Here is a 16031-nt window from a genome sequence, read left to right as displayed (position 1 = left end):
CCGGCGAACGTCAACGTTTGCCGTACCGGAGACTCCAACTCCTTACGTATGAGGCGCGACTGATTGTATTATTTTACGATGGGATTGGTTCGTCCTTGAGTTCACTTCGTGGCTCGCGTATCCTTCGTGGATCGTGAAACTCGATTCAGACTACTCTCGGACTGGTTCTTGTTCCAATTTTTTTCCTTCTTAAACTCCTTTGCGGAGTGTCTCTTTGTGAAGGATGATCTGTACTATCAGATCAAGTTGCTCAAGGACGATAGTCAAACCATGCGTATTGGAAATACATGTATTGACCTAGGTTACTCGACACGCAAGCTAGACGCGAAATGGATGGAAATGCTCAAGTAACATGAAGCTCAAAGTAAATAACTACTCGAAATCAAGTACTTCGAAACCCTGTAGAAGTTCCTCAACGGAGCTCTGTTCACCTGCGTGCGGCATCCCAAATGAGCTCACAACTGCGAAGCATAGCAGCGTCACCCTATTTGCATCCATGGTCATACTACTCGAAATGAACTTCTCCTCAGTGATCGTCTCAATATACGGGAGACCAGACCCAAGTGGCTCCAAGAACAGCCCTGAAACCGGCAAAATCTTACCGCCTTCGATAAGTCGTTGATTCCATTTTGTTCCATTCCCGGCCTTGAAGTCTATTACTCGATGAGGGTTAAAGTCGCGGATGCATAGTGGTCTCTTCGACTCCCGCCGGTTGCCGACCAAAGATACACTCCGGAAGCCAAAGACGGAGTGTTTGCAAGAATCGAATGAGCTCTCCTCGAAGGACCGCGTGTGATTTGGGCCCCAACTGGACCAAGGTAGCTTAGGGGAGTCTTCACTTGCTTTACCATAGCGGCTCGTGTAGGTGGCCTCGAGTTTCAAGAGGGTATTGCGCTCGATATAAGATGTGAAGCAAGGACTTTCAGTGAGGAACCTTCCTGAAATGTCCATACTAAGACTGATCATTTGGTTGTGCGCGCAGGCATGAAATGGAATGGAGCTGAAGCTGATACATGTGTATTCAAAGAAACTGTGCAAGGCAGGGAGCGATAATTTAGCGGTAAGTTGGAAGGCATTGGGGGAATGAACGAAGGAATACAACGATATTTCCCTCGCGTTACTGACGAGAATTTTTTCATTTGTCAGGAAACCAAAATTCATGGTGTTGCAAGCTGGATCAAAAACTTCGAGGCACTACAAGTCCAGATGATTCATCAGTCACAAAAAACAATGCCAGCAGATTCACTGACCTGAAAAGTGTCCTTTGATTTCCAGTTCCAAATTTGCAAAAAGTCGGCCACTCTACTATTTGCTTTGTTGATAAACAAAACACCATAATAGTCCTCGAAAATCGAGGATCTCAGAGTGTATTGGTTGAGTGACTCCGAGTCGACCTCATTGTTGAGTGCTTTCACGGAAGTGAATGCAGCTTCAGGATGGACTTTGTCTTGTGAGAGCGATCTGAAAATGACATCATATGCATAGCTCTCGCTTGATGTCTGTCAATAGCCTATCTGAGAAACTTGAAGGAACCACTCACCCTGAGGGTGCTCCGACAAGGAGAACCACGGGATCCTTTGCGACAGAAAAATTGTAATGCGCGGGTTGTAGTGCCACCGCGCTATTGAATTGGCAGCTCCATTGACACAAGTTCGTGGTATTGGAGTGACCACCTGCCAGCTGGGGCTGGAAAAACATTATTTGTTGTAGAGGTTCCACTGGAAATCCCAAAACGCCACATGACCATCGATACATGTTTGGAGGGTGTGCCAGCTCCTCAACGCGCCAAGATGATCGCTGAGCTGACGAGTGCCTTCAAAGGTCGCCCAGTTCCTCGAACAGGATATGAGTGGGTTCCGCGAGCTCATGCAGCGAGGCAAGTTCACTGCCGGACAGTTGCAGTGGGTCCGTTGGCTTTCGAATAAAATGGGATTTATTTGTCTCACTATCTGTAGCTGAAATTTTTCATTGAAACACACAAGGTCGTGACCAGCGCTGGAGACGTTGCTTGCATGTCGACCACGGATAGCGGTACAAAGGTATGACTCAATGGGTAGGACTTCTCCAAGCCACTCATTTCTTTGTGTTAGTCTACGGTTGCTACAACCGTCTTTGAGTCCGGGCCGTCAAGCGATGTGTCTTGCTCACCAAAGAATGTCAATGGAGAGACCTCCGAGCCCCACTCCACTGGGAGTGCCACCAGCCCCCCAAAGGTCATTGACCGGCACTGCCTTCACCAATAATTCCCCTGGGTCGAAATCAAGTGTGCGCATCGCCCGTGTCCTTGAACAGAATATGGGGCGGCTTTGCGAGCTCATGCAACAGCGCAAGGTCACTGCCGTACAAATGCAGCGGTTCGTCGACTTGTATATACCAAGCGGGATTGATTTATCTAGCTGTGGGGGCGCTTGATTTGTAGCTGAAAAACTACATTCAAACGCACAAGCCTGCGACTAGCGCTACTTCTGGTGATGTGGCTTGCGCGACTCTGACCGAAAGCGCGGTCTTGCATCTCTGCAAACGGCAGAAGGTGGCTGATGTGAATACGATGGTCAAGGACTGGCTTCAGAAATCAATTATCATCAGATTAGGACGTGTCTAGTAGAGGATGCTTACTTAAGTTGTATACTCCCTGCGGTTAGAATGTCTAGGAAAGAGGATTTCTAGAATGATTCAAGTGGAATCGGAAGTTGGGGCCGCCGGCCCGGATCGCTTCCTGTTCAAGTTCAGTTGTTCACACGTTCACGCGCCATGATGTCCTCTGGAAACTGGAGAAGCAATAGCACCCTGAAAAACTGGTGTTCCATGCCATGTAGCCGACGACATTCAAATTTGTAGCGAATTGCTGCGTCCGGTCGGCTAGCAATAAGAACTGGTGTTGGGCTCGCGTCTGTCCTATAATTTGCTTGATGTCCTCTCAGGCTGACTCGGTCACTCGGAGGTCCTCAATAACGTGGTTGACGCGTTGATGAATGACTAGCAGGAGCAGCCCGGAGCCGTCTTGTAAACCGTGACCACCTAGGTTGCGGGAAGTTGGAACATCACATGCCATGTCATGATCTTCATTCCGGACCCCAAGCGGGCCAAGCCATGCCGTCTCTACAGTGACCGACACTCACATATATAATGTGTTCCTCATTCTACGCCAAAACGCGTAACATCTCAGCTCAGCTCTAACTTGCAGGATGGTGGTCGCTAGAATGCCACTCTCATTCTCTGCTCTTCTCGCGTATGCTGCAATTGCGGGCGCATGGTCAACGTTCGTTGTCCCACATACCGAAGATACAGATGACACGCCTGCTCTGGTGGCCGCAATTTCTCATTACGCGTCTGATGCGTCGATTGTGTTCGAGGCTAACACGACTTACAACGTGTGGTCCCCAATCACGTTTCCACCTCTCACGAATGTCGAGGTGGTGATTAGCGGGAATTTGACATATCCGACGAGCATCGAGACTGTGCAAGGGTATGTTGCTGCTGCTGTGAGTGCCAATCAATCACTTTATCATATGCATGCGAAGTCTGATACGAAGGCTTTCAGAACTACTCAGGTGCATGGTGCGGGTGACTGACATGTTTTAGTGTCTCGTACCTCATAATTTCATCAGGTTCTCGTTCACTGGAGGAAATAACGTCACGCTCCGCGGCAATACTGACCCTGACTGGGGCTGGGTTAATGGACATGGCCAACAGGTAAGAGCCCTATACTCCGATTCTTTGGTTGTGCTGAAAACTGTTCAGTGGTGGGATATTATGCAACAGACAAACCGACCTCAGGGTTGGCTGTTTAAAGATGTTACAAATGGGATCATCAGAGATATGAAGTTATACAAGGTTTAGGGTTAATATGCGTTTTTGAGAGCTTCTTGGCTGAATTTCAATCGTCTCCCGCAGCCTATCGCATGGAATTTTGCCACCACAGGAACAAGCAATGTGCATATCTTCAACAATATCATCCTGGCCGGTTCTGACAATGCCGTGAGTTTGACGATGCGTCGATAATGCATTGCACTTTGTTTACACTTGTGAATAGTCATTCCCATTCAACACGTGCGTTATTGAGTCTTGATTTAATTTGTGTTTAGCTGAACATACGCAGGGATGGATTTTCAGCTGGAGGCACCAATTTGCTTTTCGAAAACAACCATGTCGTTAACGGAGATGACTGCTTAACTGTTACCAGTGGCGCCAAGAACATCACTTGGAGGTTCGTTGATTTTTGCTAGCGCAATGAGTGAGCTTATATTTGGCCATAGAGATAGCTACTGCGAGGGATCGCATGGTCTGTCAGTCGGTTCACTTGGCGAGGACGGTCAAGTGGCATCCGTAGAGAACGTATTACTTGAGAACACAATTATGGCGAGTTTTCTCGACGATGAAGCTCCTTGTCTGACACCCTACATTGCCATCTAGAACCGTACTCTCTATGCAGCTCGTTTCAAGAGCTGGACTGGCGGAAACGGTGCTGCTATCAAGTCTGTATTTTTGACGTCTTCGACAATTCCTGCGCTGACGACATGTTGTCTTAGTATAACATGGAAAGATATCACATTCATCGACGTGATGTTCCCTATCTACGTGACCCAAAAGTATGTCTCTGCCTTCCCGTGTGCTCCTCTTATACTTGTGCTAAGTTCCTTCAAGCTACTGGGACCAAGAAGTAAACTTGATGTTGCATGTACAAACGTTTTTTTTCTAACTGAACGTATAACAGGACGGCCCGCCTCCGAGCTCCTCGTCTGTCAACGAGACTCACATAGAAAACTTCCTGTTCGATCACTTCGTTGGCGTAATTAACGAGCGAGTTACACTTTCTTCTGTCATCTATTCACCCTAACAGGCTCCCTAGTACGCCTGGATACGTGGAAGGCTCATGTGTCACAGACCCTTGCTGGTAATAACTTTTTTTTTGCATTTTCAAAGCATTCATTGAAAAATCGCCAGGTACTACGTATCTGGTGCAACAGGCAAGGAAGCCGTCATTTTCGACCTGTACCCCGACACCGGTTTGTCCACAAATTTCGTTGCCAAATTCCCTTCTCACTTGATTTCACAGCGACTAACATTGTCGTGAAGAACTTGGTTGCGCGCACACTAAGTGGTGCCCCTGTTGCCGCAATGTGTAATTCTTCCACGGTACGCTCTGCCTTGGAGTGGTTACACGAGTATGCTAATAGCTAATACAGATCTCGAATAATGTTGGATTTGTGTGCTGGAATGGTCCGTATGTCCCTACATAGGCTGATTTGTAATGTGCACGAGTTCTTTATACTTGGATCCAATCGAAAGACTCTTAGATTCATGGACTTTGTGGTCAGCTTCATTGTTCAGGTTGCGAGAACCGTCGCAACTCATAAGCAATCTCGCATGAGAAATGACGATAGTACATCAAGTAGCGCGGGCTGAATAATTTCTGAAATTGACGCCAAGCCACTAAGCTGTTCGCGTGAGCGCAAGTACTGCGGTAGAAGGACATGCATCACACATTGCTTTACAACAATTTTACTTATCTACCGAAAACTGCGGGACGCAGCCCGTCCAGTCCAATACATAATATCAAAAATGAAGGAGATGAATGGCTGACAAGGGTTTGGGGCATTCAATCGTACACACTACGCGCAAGGGGCCTATCATATAGGAATCGCAGACAGACGACAAAGTAAAGGAGACATATAGTGGTGGAACAGTCGAGTGGCAATTTAAGACCTCTCGCCTCTCAGACGACGAGCAAGGGCAAGGTCTTTGGGTTGGATAGTCACACCTGATAAATTAGAGTGAGTCAGCATTGTGGAGCGCGGGAGAGCATATGACTCACGCTTAGCGTGGATAGCAGCCAAGTTGGTGTCCTCGAAGAGTGACACAAGGTAGGCCTCGGCGGCCTCCTGAAGAGCCATAACAGCGGAGGATTGGAAGCGCAAGTCGGTCTGGTGAAAATGGTCATGTTAATCACCCCAAATGCATTCAGATAGTGTCATGGGCACATACTTTGAAGTCCTGCGCGATTTCACGAACGAGCCTCTGGAAGGGGAGCTTCCTGATCAAAAGCTCGGTAGACTTCTGGTACCTCCTGATTTCACGGAGGGCAACAGTACCAGGGCGGAAACGATGGGGCTTCTTTACACCACCGGTGGCGGCCTGCAGTATATAACACGGTATTGAGTATCCAAGACGCGAAATGATAGAAACAAAGACATACGGCGGCAGCGGTCTTCCTAGCAGCCTTGGTTGCGAGTTGCTTACGAGGGGCCTTGCCTAGAAGACGGAAATGGTGTCACAACGTGGATGAAAATGAGCAGCGATAAGGTCGCACCTCCAGTGGACTTGCGAGCGGTTTGCTGGATAAAGGGTAAGTATAATGTATTGTAGATCAATACTCTATAAACACACCTTGGTACGGGCCATTACGATGGTCTAAAGTCAGGAGATAAAGGTGTTGGTTGATGCGAAACGACGGTGATGGAGGTTGCGGATGAAGACTCCAGCAAAGGGAAGGTCGTTTGTTGAATGGCGTCTGCGCCATTCCCACGCCTCTTAGCTTTTTAAATTCCGCCGGGAACCTTGTGTGCACTGACCGCATCGACAGAGCAAGCCTCAAAGTGTATACTTGAAACCTTTGACCTTTCATTGCATCCACAGCAATCATGCAGGTTGCTTCCTTGAAAGTGCAAGCAGTGCTTCTAATTATTAAGTCCTTCCTTCAGGTCACCTATCATCGACTTGGTCGTTCTGAGTCCTCGGAAAATGCGATGCATTGCTTGTCAACTGCAAGTACGTGGCAAAATATCTATCAATTGATTGTGAATTAATAGAATGATCCCCGGGCCCTAGTCCGTCCAGGTAAGTAGTGGAATATAAACACTCCTGATGTGCTTCGTAGAGGTAAGATCCGGGCAGTATCAAAGAAGGCCCCAATAACCCTTCGGCGGAACGACGGACTTCCAGCAAGACGGCAAGCTTGCTGTGACGTTATTTAATCCCCCACAGGAGTACTGATCACCTGAGAAATTACACGATTCAGGAGAAGGCCGGCGGTTGAGGACGCCTCTCCGAAAACTCCTACCCACGAATTTTCTTTCCCCCTTTCATGCTGTGACTTGTTTCCAGATGTATCGATTCTTGTACCCTTGCACTGGATAGTAAGTCTCACTCCGATGTTACGGTCCGACTTTGTCCATAGGCATGCGGGAATTACCTGCCTGATGATTTGTCTTCCGTCCAAGCCATATCCGAGCGTCGGCAATATCGTCCGAGTCGCATCACCGCAGGATAAAAAAGTATCCATACATATTTTTATCCGGCCATTACTCCTCGACGAATATCCGTGTGTTAAGGGAGAAATGTCTTAAGAGACTACAGAACAGTGACAGTAAGTTCATTCCACTACTTTGATGTTCGCTTTTCGTTTTCTAAATCCATTTGTGTCCATTAGAGTAGTTCTCTATGTAGGACAATACATGCAAAGTCTAGGGGACCACTTGTCACCTTCGCATCTCTGGAGCCACAAATGCCCTGGTATAAGGTGTGCCCCCACCAGCCTATAATATCAGTGTACAGTCACACGTATCGACTACATGGTATGTGTTATACAATTGAGGGTATCGATTCCAGTGTGCAAACGGCCAAAGGTATAAATGTGTGATTAAAATCCTCCTAGGCAGTCATCATAGTCCAGAGAAGGCATGGCGAACCCCGTATGGCCGTTGCTCAAATGACCCGTCCCCTTTCTACGCGAGCTTCTCTTCATCCCCCGTTTTTCCTTCGCCTGCGAAGGATGCTGCATGAATGTAAATGTGGTATCAATCTCGTCTTGTGTATGTCGTGTAAAGGGTATCATCGAGTCCGCAGCTGTGAAACGGACAGGTATTCGGCGTACCACAGTATTGGGTGGCGTCACTAAGCTTTCAGGTTCATAAGATACTGACGAGATGTCAGGGGTAAGTAGAGGAGAGCAGAATATAGATGGGTGTGACCTGATGGCTCCGGGGTACATGCCTCGTAGGCACGAGGGTGAAAATAGCTTCCCTTGACCTCGGCCGTTGGATATGATCGACTGTCATCGCTGCCGACAAATTCCCGCTCATGACGCCCAGGCAGCGCACATTGATTGGGAGAGATTGGGACAGGCGACCGATCATACGTAGCCGACGAGTGGGTAGTATACGTAGAAGTAAGAGTTGGCGTTGGCGGGAAATGAACACGGCGCGGTGGGGGAGCCGTCGAATGTGCAGAAAACGGGAATGCATCCTGTCGTTGTGGACATTGTTTAAGGATTGGTCTCGGCGACATGGCTCGGAATCGTGACTCGGATGTGTAGGATTGGGTAGATAGAATGGACTTCAAGAAGAGCCCCAGACGCCCAACTTTAATAGGACTCGGAGAAGAAAGGAAAGTCAATGGTTTGTGGATGCATAACAGCAGTGGAATATATATCGTGGAACTCAGGCTCGGTGGAACGTGTGCCCGGTTCAGTAACAAGATCAAGATCAACTCCGACTGGTGGAGCTGGCTTTCCCGCAAAAGCCGTCGGTCCTGAGCGCTGAGCTTGTGACCAGAATGGCTTCCTCAGTTAGCCTCTTTTGTGGGGAAACTAAGGCGAACCTTAAATGTTTCACATTAAATCAATGCTCAGAAGGCCTGTTGCTACGAGCACATTGTCAGGAACCATTATTAGCAACAAATCAAAACAAATCCTGTAATAAACATGCTATGGCATGAGGAATGTATGAACTGGATTACCCGCAGTCATGATAGACGCCGTGCTCATCGGGTGGAGGTTCAAATGGCGGAAAAGACTCACCTTGAGAAACGCCGAGGAATCCCAGACTGTCTGCTAGTCCATCAGCTAATCGAATGATGATTTCTCATGATGGTCCTTAGAAGACGATAAGCGCATGGTTCTCTGATCTCGTTAATCCGGAGGCCTGAGGCCTAGGCTGCCAGCATCCCGGCAACCGGCAACTTGCCACAATGGTCTTGCAAGAAGCTCCAATTTCGACTCCAACTGGTTATTAAGATATTGCCATCCTGTACATTCAGCCTGAACTTATCAATCTGATCAGCAATTCAACCGAGAAATCGGAGGGCCGGTACGGATGTGCTTGGTATAATATACTAGTCAGATATAGGAAAAGTGGAGTGTGTTGTCGTTTCTACATATATTGAGAAGATCCGAATTATGCTACCATGTCAGAGTATGTGCATTAAGTCCCAGAGATGCACGTCAGTGGGCATGTATGGGTCCCACCATGACCAAACCTTGCGCTATCACCCTCAAGTTGACCAAGGATTGGCCAGATAATTGGGAGTCTTCTTCGGGTCCCCAACAGGAATGCTCCAAGGATCTCGCCCCATACTACCCTGTAAATTTATCGTCCCGTCTGTTCCGCCAAACGAAGGCGACGCTGAAGGACCAGCTACTGGAGATGTCCTATGTAGGTTATTCGTCGATCTACTTGAGTTTTCAAACGAGACTGCGCTACCCGCAAATGGATTTCCAAATGGAGAATGTCTGTTCCCTGGTAACGGAGGAGACCATATCGACGTCTCACTTCTACCCAAAGATATCTGAGGAATAGAGGTATGGGGAGAGGTGGCTGAAGAAGGATAGTTCAGGTGATCTGGGGAGCCAAGACCATCTGTAACCGGAGGCGTGCCCTGGTTGTCATCGACGTCATCGCCAGAATCAGGCACATGGTGGAGTGACAGCGAGGTGGCGAACGTAGCGTTTAAGCCAGCGCTTGAGTGAACATCAGTCACATATGAACCGGTGGGGTTGGTAACGTGTGTGGATGCAATTGTATAGGCGGGTGGAGCAGATTCTGATTGTGATACAACTAGGGATGAGTGAATTTGGGAAGGCTGAGGAACCTGCATTTCCTCGGGAGTCTTCTCCGATTGGCCTATCATATCTTTGATGGCCTTTAGATCGAACCCTGCATGAACAGGGATGTCAGTGGAAGAACTTGGTGATCGGCCATCGGAAGGTTGTGTTGAATGAGGGTTGGTATTCTGAGGTGGTGGAGTTCCCGTAGACTCGCGAGGTGGTTCATCGTCATCATCAGTCGGTTTCCCTAGTGAAGAGGGCTTCCGCCTCGAAGAAGCAAAAGAAGCTGTTGAGGGTGGCCTTGATACTGGTGTTGGTGACGTTGACGGTTTCTTCCTTCTAGAAAACCACTTCTTTTTCTGTGTATGGTCCCCTTCTCTCACAACAACCCTCTCCTCGTTGAATTCAGGTTCCTACAAATAGTAATTAGCAAAGAGCCGGCCCGACAAAATGAGACACGTACAACGGGCTCATCGAAGTAATCACACGACACGGGGAAGCCAAGCTGGTCTAATATGAGCGGCATGAATGCACGATAGCTCATATGCCCTGAAATTTTATCCGTAACATCGACATTCTCTAAACCTGGCACATTCTCGATTGGCCGCAAGCCTGCAACCGTATTTAAACCACCACTGGTTGCACGAAATAGGTAGTTCAGGACCCAGTCATGTCTCGCAAATCCATTAACAAAGCGCCCCGAAACAACGCTGCGGGCATTGCACCATGTGCTCGTCGATGCTGTTAATGTGGCTCCGAGGAGGAAAACGTCTTGTACTATGCCAAAAGCTTTTGCCTTGGCAAGATCGAGGAGGGCGTAGAAAATGACACGTGCGCCAAGAGAGAACCCGATGAGTGTGATAGGTCGAACACCAAGATGACGATGAATAAGGAGCTGTGCAAGAACACTGCCAGCTGCCCGGGCACGGTCGAGCGCATTACTCCAAGGATTATCAATCAGGTAACCAAGTTTTGTGAGAACTGATGAAATCTTGATGAGCCAATCTCTTTAGAAAATGCAAATCAACATCACGCCTACTGATTGGCCATTGGAGTCCGCTCATCAGCGCGGTCATCACCGTATGTTGGAGTACAGTCTGAACTGTTTGTGATAGAATCTCCCCGGTAAGAATCTTTAACGCACTACCGGTTTCTTGAATCATCTCAGGCTCCCAAAGTATACTGAATACATCGCCCACGATAGGATCTAAAACACTAAAAGGTAGGCGGACATCATCAAGCTTGCCATTCATGAATCTACACCACAAAAGTTTGAGATAGTTGATATACCCGTATTTGAGGATGGACGCACCCAGAAACGGTCAGGATACAGCTGACACGCTTGTTATTGTGCAGCGGTAGCACATCAAATATTCGTACTTGCTGCGTACGTCGGGCCATTCCTTGAGCAGCGATCCCAGACCCAGTCAGAACTCCTCCAGTTGTGATCACAGCGGCCCCACCGGCCCCAGCAAGGAATCCTGTTGTCCCAGATATGCCGACAGCGGTAAAGGCTGCACCCAGACCAGCACCAATGACAGGTGCGAGAAGTCCCGCAGAAAGTCCGATAACTAGACCACCACCTGTGTTCAAATGCGCGGTAAATTTATTAGCACATGTTGCACATCTCGATCGGAATGAATGAGATCACCAAGTGTAGCCAGACCCAACATCATATACCGCTTCTTCCGCGCAGCTTTTGACGATCCTTCAATAATCTCCTGATTCTCCATCTTCTCGACGCCTTCTTGGATCTCAAGCGCCTCCGTCACGCGCGCCTCGAATTTGACTACATCCAACCAGCCAAGTCCGAGCTTGAGAGCCACACTCTCCATTAATACGCGTGATCTTGCGTCGTAGACACTGTCCGCAATGAGTATAAGGAAGAGGTCGCACAGAACGGTCCACCGAATATCCAGTGTAACGTCTTTTTCAGCGGATGAAAGCGTCGTAGTGACTCCCATCGATGCAGAATCAACAGCAGTACCCTCGAGAACTTTGGCCGTAGTCTGAAAGGTCCTTTGATTGGTCGATGAAGGTGATGTTGGTGTCTGAGGAGGACTACGACCGTCCGACACCAGGCTGGAAGGTCGAAGTTCATGGTCTTTGGAGTTCCGCCTGCTTGTCGTCGTATCTTCCTTCAGGCCTTGAGCTTCAGCCTGCCGCCGTGCTTCAACAGGGTCGTATTCGGGGTTGGAAACGGTATGGGTTGTCATTAGCGATGGTACAAGATCTATCGCTTGCACACCATGCGCAGCTAGGCTGTCTATCATCTTCTGCTCTGTTATAGCGTTTGAGCATATGTGATCCCGCTTGTTCAACTGAAAAGATGCGCGAGTTTACCTGCAGTTTCAAGTTCCATGTGGTAATAGAGCCGGCCCATGATCTTCATCGCCCATAGCTCCATATCTTGGAAAGATGCTTTAAGCTCCTTTCTCTTAGTCGTCTTGAGCTTCTGCACCATTTCTTTCGCCGTGAGGGCGCAGACACCGACGTAGGCAATGCGCTGTGCTTCTGTCAACATATTCTTGGTCGCTTGCATCTGGTTGAGCGGGGTCATAGCCTTGTCCTCGTCAAATAGGTATCGTGTGCGCAGGTGAACCTCATCCGCCTCATCCTCTTCATTGACCCGCAGTCTAGTATACTCGTTCTCATTCTGATCTGTCTTGGAGCGCCATTCGACACCCTCGTCGTCGAAATTGATGAGATTGCCAGTTGCATTGCCAGCTGTCGATGCAGATTGCAATGGTTTCTTTGATGAGGGCATATAGTGATATTTCTTCCGATCTTCTTCGTCCAGACCGCCTCCGAAGTCATCCTCTTTGATGACTGGCATTTCCTGCCATCCTTCATCGTCATCGTCAAAGGAAAATGGATTCGTAGGATGAGTAGCTTCTACTGGCATTTCGGAAGGATGTGGAGGGTTGTGGAATGCTCAGACCAAAAACATCGAGCTGGGAAATGAAGGGGAAGTGATGGCCCTATGACGATAAGTATTCGTCCCTCTCCAAAGAGGTAGTACCGTACTATAGACAAGCCTTGCCTTACCCTTACTTCCCACGCTCTACACAGGGTTTCGACCAACTCTTGCCATGCACTTGTGAAACGTAGACATGAGTTTCTCCTTAGCTTTCGAGTTTTCCTTTCGTGTTTGGATGATGAGCCAGAAGCACGTAAGGTCACCCGTCCGCGTTACTGTCAGGCGAAATATCGGATCTCATCAAGATCTCAAGCAAATTCCGCATAGACATCGTATCGGTATGGTCGACGTAGTAAGCAGACAATTACAGCAGCGTACAACATACTTTTTCCAACAGTCACGCTTACAATCGATTCTTCATTGCTTTGTTCGTGCCTCCTCCCTCTTGGCTGCGCGCTCCTTCATGTCCTCATGCTTAAGGGCTGCCCTGACTTGTCGTTGCCTCTTGCGTCGACCGTTCCCTCGTTTAGGTCCATTGATAACCACCGGATCCGCCATGCGCTGCTTTCTTTTGGCGAGTTGTTCGGCGCGTTGCTTTTCACGTTTTTTGTCGCGCTTGCGAAGGGTGGTCATGGATGCTTTGAGCAGAGCACCGTAAGCAGAGTGGAACTTATCGAGGTCTGTTGATAAAATCTACAAAGGGAGTGTATCTTGAGCATAGTGAAACCTTGCAAAGGATCTGTTATGTACCTTAGTGGAGAACTTCGCCTTCTTGCCATCAGTGACACGGACGATACAGGGATATTCTCTACTCCCATCGCTCCCATCTTCTTCTTTCATTATAGTATCATCACCATCATGAGTTACTACATATAATCAGAAAGTAAGTCAAAATGACAAAGCGATAGATCAAGACGCACATCGCTTATGAGTGAGCCATATCGTGCCCTTGTCTTTGGTCGATTCGAAGAGGGCGCCCAGCTGCCGGAGAAACTAAATACTGCTTGAACGATCACACTAAAAACTGTATTAAGGCAGATGGACGCACTGTGTTATTGTCGACGAGCTGCATGGGCCTGATGCAGCTCGAGCGTCGAGGACATATTCATTAAGTGATGCAAGAAACATTTGGGGGTCACAATAGCCAAATAAGGTAAAATAGGGGGGTTTTGACGCCGCCCGCCACTTCCACCGCTTTCGCTGCTTCATCATGCTGTGATCACACCTCTATGATTCTCGTGTCTTTTATAGATCTATATTCGAACGTGCAACATTTCCGAGGGAATTATTCGCGGGGCTCCTGATGTACCGCTTTAAGGGCACTGTCATGCCCATAGACTAGGCCTTAGAGTGACAATGCTTCTGCTTGGAGCTCAAGCTCTTCCGTCCGTAGGTTTACCGAGCACCTTGCGAGAACTCGGGCGTAACGTGGAGATCCTCCAGCTTTATGAGGTTGAGTAGCTGCAGGACTCCTGGTAGTGCGTTGGGAGCTTCTCAAGCGTCGTGAATGACGCAGCGTCTGATGTTTTGCTTGCGCAGAAACCAGTATGGTGCATGTCCATAGGCTACCGGCTCCAGTGATACCCCTGCAATATAAAATATGAGCGAAAGGAAAGGTACGACAGCAAACTGGGACCTACTGATTCGACCTGTCTGGGACGTTGTGTTGGACGCTAAAACTTGAACGTTTTGAATGTTCTAGTGTCTTTTCCCTCTGCTACAGGAAGCCTTGGCCGGATGCTCTTGGGGCCAACCTAAGTTCCGCGAATAGAATTGTCCACGTCGATCACCTGCAGACGTACATGTACATGGAACCTGTCCTCACCTTCTTCGACATGCTTGTCTTTTCGTTCTCCTGCTCAATTTGCGACTGAGCTAGCTCTCCTTTTTGATACAGAGATACACGCTCATGCCTCGAGCATCTTCTCTTCTGTTTTTGTGTAAGATGGCACGCATCCCGAAATCCTCGCGCGTCATACATCTGCTTATTTACGGCCATTCTACGAGGGCCTCCATGAGCATGAACGAGCGACTAGCGTCTTCTTTCGTCTAAGGTCTGCACAGGGGAGACTAATCAGGACTAATCGCCATTTCAGTGATCCGTATACAATCTCTACAAATTGACTGGCTGCTGACAATTCTTTCCCTGCCCCGATTCTGACACGGTGGTCTTACCATATCCCAACAGAAGCCGACAGAAGATCCCCGTTGCCTGGATCAGCGGGACTCGAATTCCACGGATGAACAGATAACATGCCGTGACTTTGCACTGTGTTCTCGAAGCATGGAAACATTATGCTGATCTTGGTTGGATCTAGGGGAAGAGATGTCATTTTCTGATGCGATCATGGCGATCAGAAGTTGTGGAAGATGACTTATCTTTGATTCGCACCCCGCTACTTCCCGAACCCGCAAGTCACGTACTGCTTATGTAGTACACGATCACAAGTAAGCAAATCAGACTAGAGTCTCGACCACATATCTTACGTTGTATGCACTGTAGTGCAGTGGTATTAACAGCGAGAGTATGAAAAATAATTGCAAGTAGTGCCCGGGACGGAGACCACTGTCCCGTACTTTCTAGATGAGTCTTTGAGCCGCTCTATCAATGCTCAATTGATTTAAGATATGCTTCTCAGCACGTCTCTATTTGCATGGGCGTCCGAGATCAGGTGGATAGGTTCGCCGTTTACTTTTTAGGTGATATTGTGCATTCGCATCTCCACAACCCTTGGTTTGATCACTCGATGAAGAGCAAAGTCTGTTGAGCAGGCGACAGCTAACGTCTGAGGATGGGCGGTGTTATGGAAATGCTCGGTATGATCCTTTCCAGCTTACGTAACATCAGTATTACTTATTTCGTTTTTTGCGGTACGTCTCGTTTGTCTGTTTTGGACCAGCGTCGCGAAGTCCGTCGAAATATGACATGAAACGAAATCATGGATATCAGCCCAATCGTATCATTCTGAGTTCGTAAGTACTGTTATTCGGTTCCTTTTCTGCTTGATTCAAGTTGACCCATAGAAGTATTTTAAAACTTGGACTATAACCACTGGCTGACGTAGGTGGTTAAATATATCTCAACTCAATTCATCCCACCTCGGCTCATTCCAGTTTTGCATTTTCCAGGGACTTTCATTCACTTGGGGGTTTGAGCTTGCGGGAGATAAGAACGAATCATAGCGACAATCTGCAACTTTTGATTGCCACGACTCATCGCATTATGCCTTCTCTACAATCAGCATCACACATCTGTCATTTCAAGAACGCAGAGTATAGCAAATATTA

General features: G+C 48.1%; 6 protein-coding genes across 6 annotated transcripts; 1 reads left to right on the top strand and 5 right to left on the bottom strand.

Moving 5' to 3' along the window:
* Positions 1–20: 20 nt before the first annotated feature.
* On the bottom strand, positions 21–1492 carry DFJ58DRAFT_806637 (uncharacterized protein). The gene has a single exon (XM_041391195.1). The coding sequence runs from the start codon at positions 1159–1161 to the stop codon at positions 373–375; it is 789 nt and encodes a 262-aa protein (XP_041239832.1). The 5' UTR covers positions 1162–1492; the 3' UTR covers positions 21–372.
* A 1275-nt stretch (positions 1493–2767) lies between these two features.
* Positions 2768–5302, top strand: DFJ58DRAFT_806624 (glycoside hydrolase family 28 protein). The gene is made up of 16 exons (XM_041391194.1): positions 2768–3482; positions 3542–3558; positions 3609–3693; positions 3742–3834; positions 3895–3978; positions 4034–4050; positions 4100–4207; positions 4257–4359; positions 4414–4475; positions 4530–4589; positions 4645–4660; positions 4715–4800; positions 4850–4894; positions 4945–5006; positions 5057–5136; positions 5187–5302. Exons 1-16 carry the CDS (start codon positions 3186–3188, stop codon positions 5238–5240), a joined length of 1269 nt encoding a protein of 422 aa, XP_041239831.1. The 5' UTR covers positions 2768–3185; the 3' UTR covers positions 5241–5302.
* Positions 5303–5345: 43 nt separating this feature from the next.
* Positions 5346–6503, bottom strand: DFJ58DRAFT_688249 (histone-fold-containing protein). The gene is made up of 6 exons (XM_041383342.1): positions 6388–6503; positions 6311–6335; positions 6197–6252; positions 5986–6135; positions 5816–5924; positions 5346–5761 (listed from the first exon to the last, which is right to left on the bottom strand). Exons 1-6 carry the CDS (start codon positions 6400–6402, stop codon positions 5700–5702), a joined length of 417 nt encoding a protein of 138 aa, XP_041239830.1. The 5' UTR covers positions 6403–6503; the 3' UTR covers positions 5346–5699.
* Positions 6504–7460: 957 nt separating this feature from the next.
* On the bottom strand, positions 7461–8447 carry DFJ58DRAFT_58168 (uncharacterized protein). The gene is made up of 2 exons (XM_041380818.1): positions 7971–8447; positions 7461–7917 (listed from the first exon to the last, which is right to left on the bottom strand). The coding sequence occupies exons 1-2, from the start codon at positions 8284–8286 to the stop codon at positions 7640–7642; spliced, it is 594 nt and encodes a 197-aa protein (XP_041239829.1). The 5' UTR covers positions 8287–8447; the 3' UTR covers positions 7461–7639.
* Positions 8448–9008: 561 nt separating this feature from the next.
* On the bottom strand, positions 9009–12867 carry DFJ58DRAFT_806609 (uncharacterized protein). The gene is made up of 6 exons (XM_041391193.1): positions 12167–12867; positions 11475–12104; positions 11136–11406; positions 10863–11080; positions 10287–10804; positions 9009–10236 (listed from the first exon to the last, which is right to left on the bottom strand). Exons 1-6 carry the CDS (start codon positions 12726–12728, stop codon positions 9271–9273), a joined length of 3165 nt encoding a protein of 1054 aa, XP_041239828.1. The 5' UTR covers positions 12729–12867; the 3' UTR covers positions 9009–9270.
* Positions 12868–12976: 109 nt separating this feature from the next.
* On the bottom strand, positions 12977–13835 carry DFJ58DRAFT_707455 (signal recognition particle, SRP9/SRP14 subunit). Its single transcript, XM_041383757.1, has 4 exons — positions 13792–13835; positions 13664–13736; positions 13494–13609; positions 12977–13436 (listed from the first exon to the last, which is right to left on the bottom strand). The coding sequence occupies exons 1-4, from the start codon at positions 13813–13815 to the stop codon at positions 13161–13163; spliced, it is 489 nt and encodes a 162-aa protein (XP_041239827.1). The 5' UTR covers positions 13816–13835; the 3' UTR covers positions 12977–13160.
* Positions 13836–16031: the final 2196 nt, after the last annotated feature.

The sequence above is a fragment of the Suillus subalutaceus genome (genome assembly GCF_016647625.1).
Source record: "Suillus subalutaceus strain FC151 chromosome Unknown DFJ58scaffold_118, whole genome shotgun sequence".
Classification (NCBI taxonomy): Eukaryota; Fungi; Basidiomycota; class Agaricomycetes; order Boletales; family Suillaceae; genus Suillus; species Suillus subalutaceus.
Note: the sequence above shows the minus strand (reverse complement) of the source record. Positions and strands in the feature narration are given on the sequence as shown.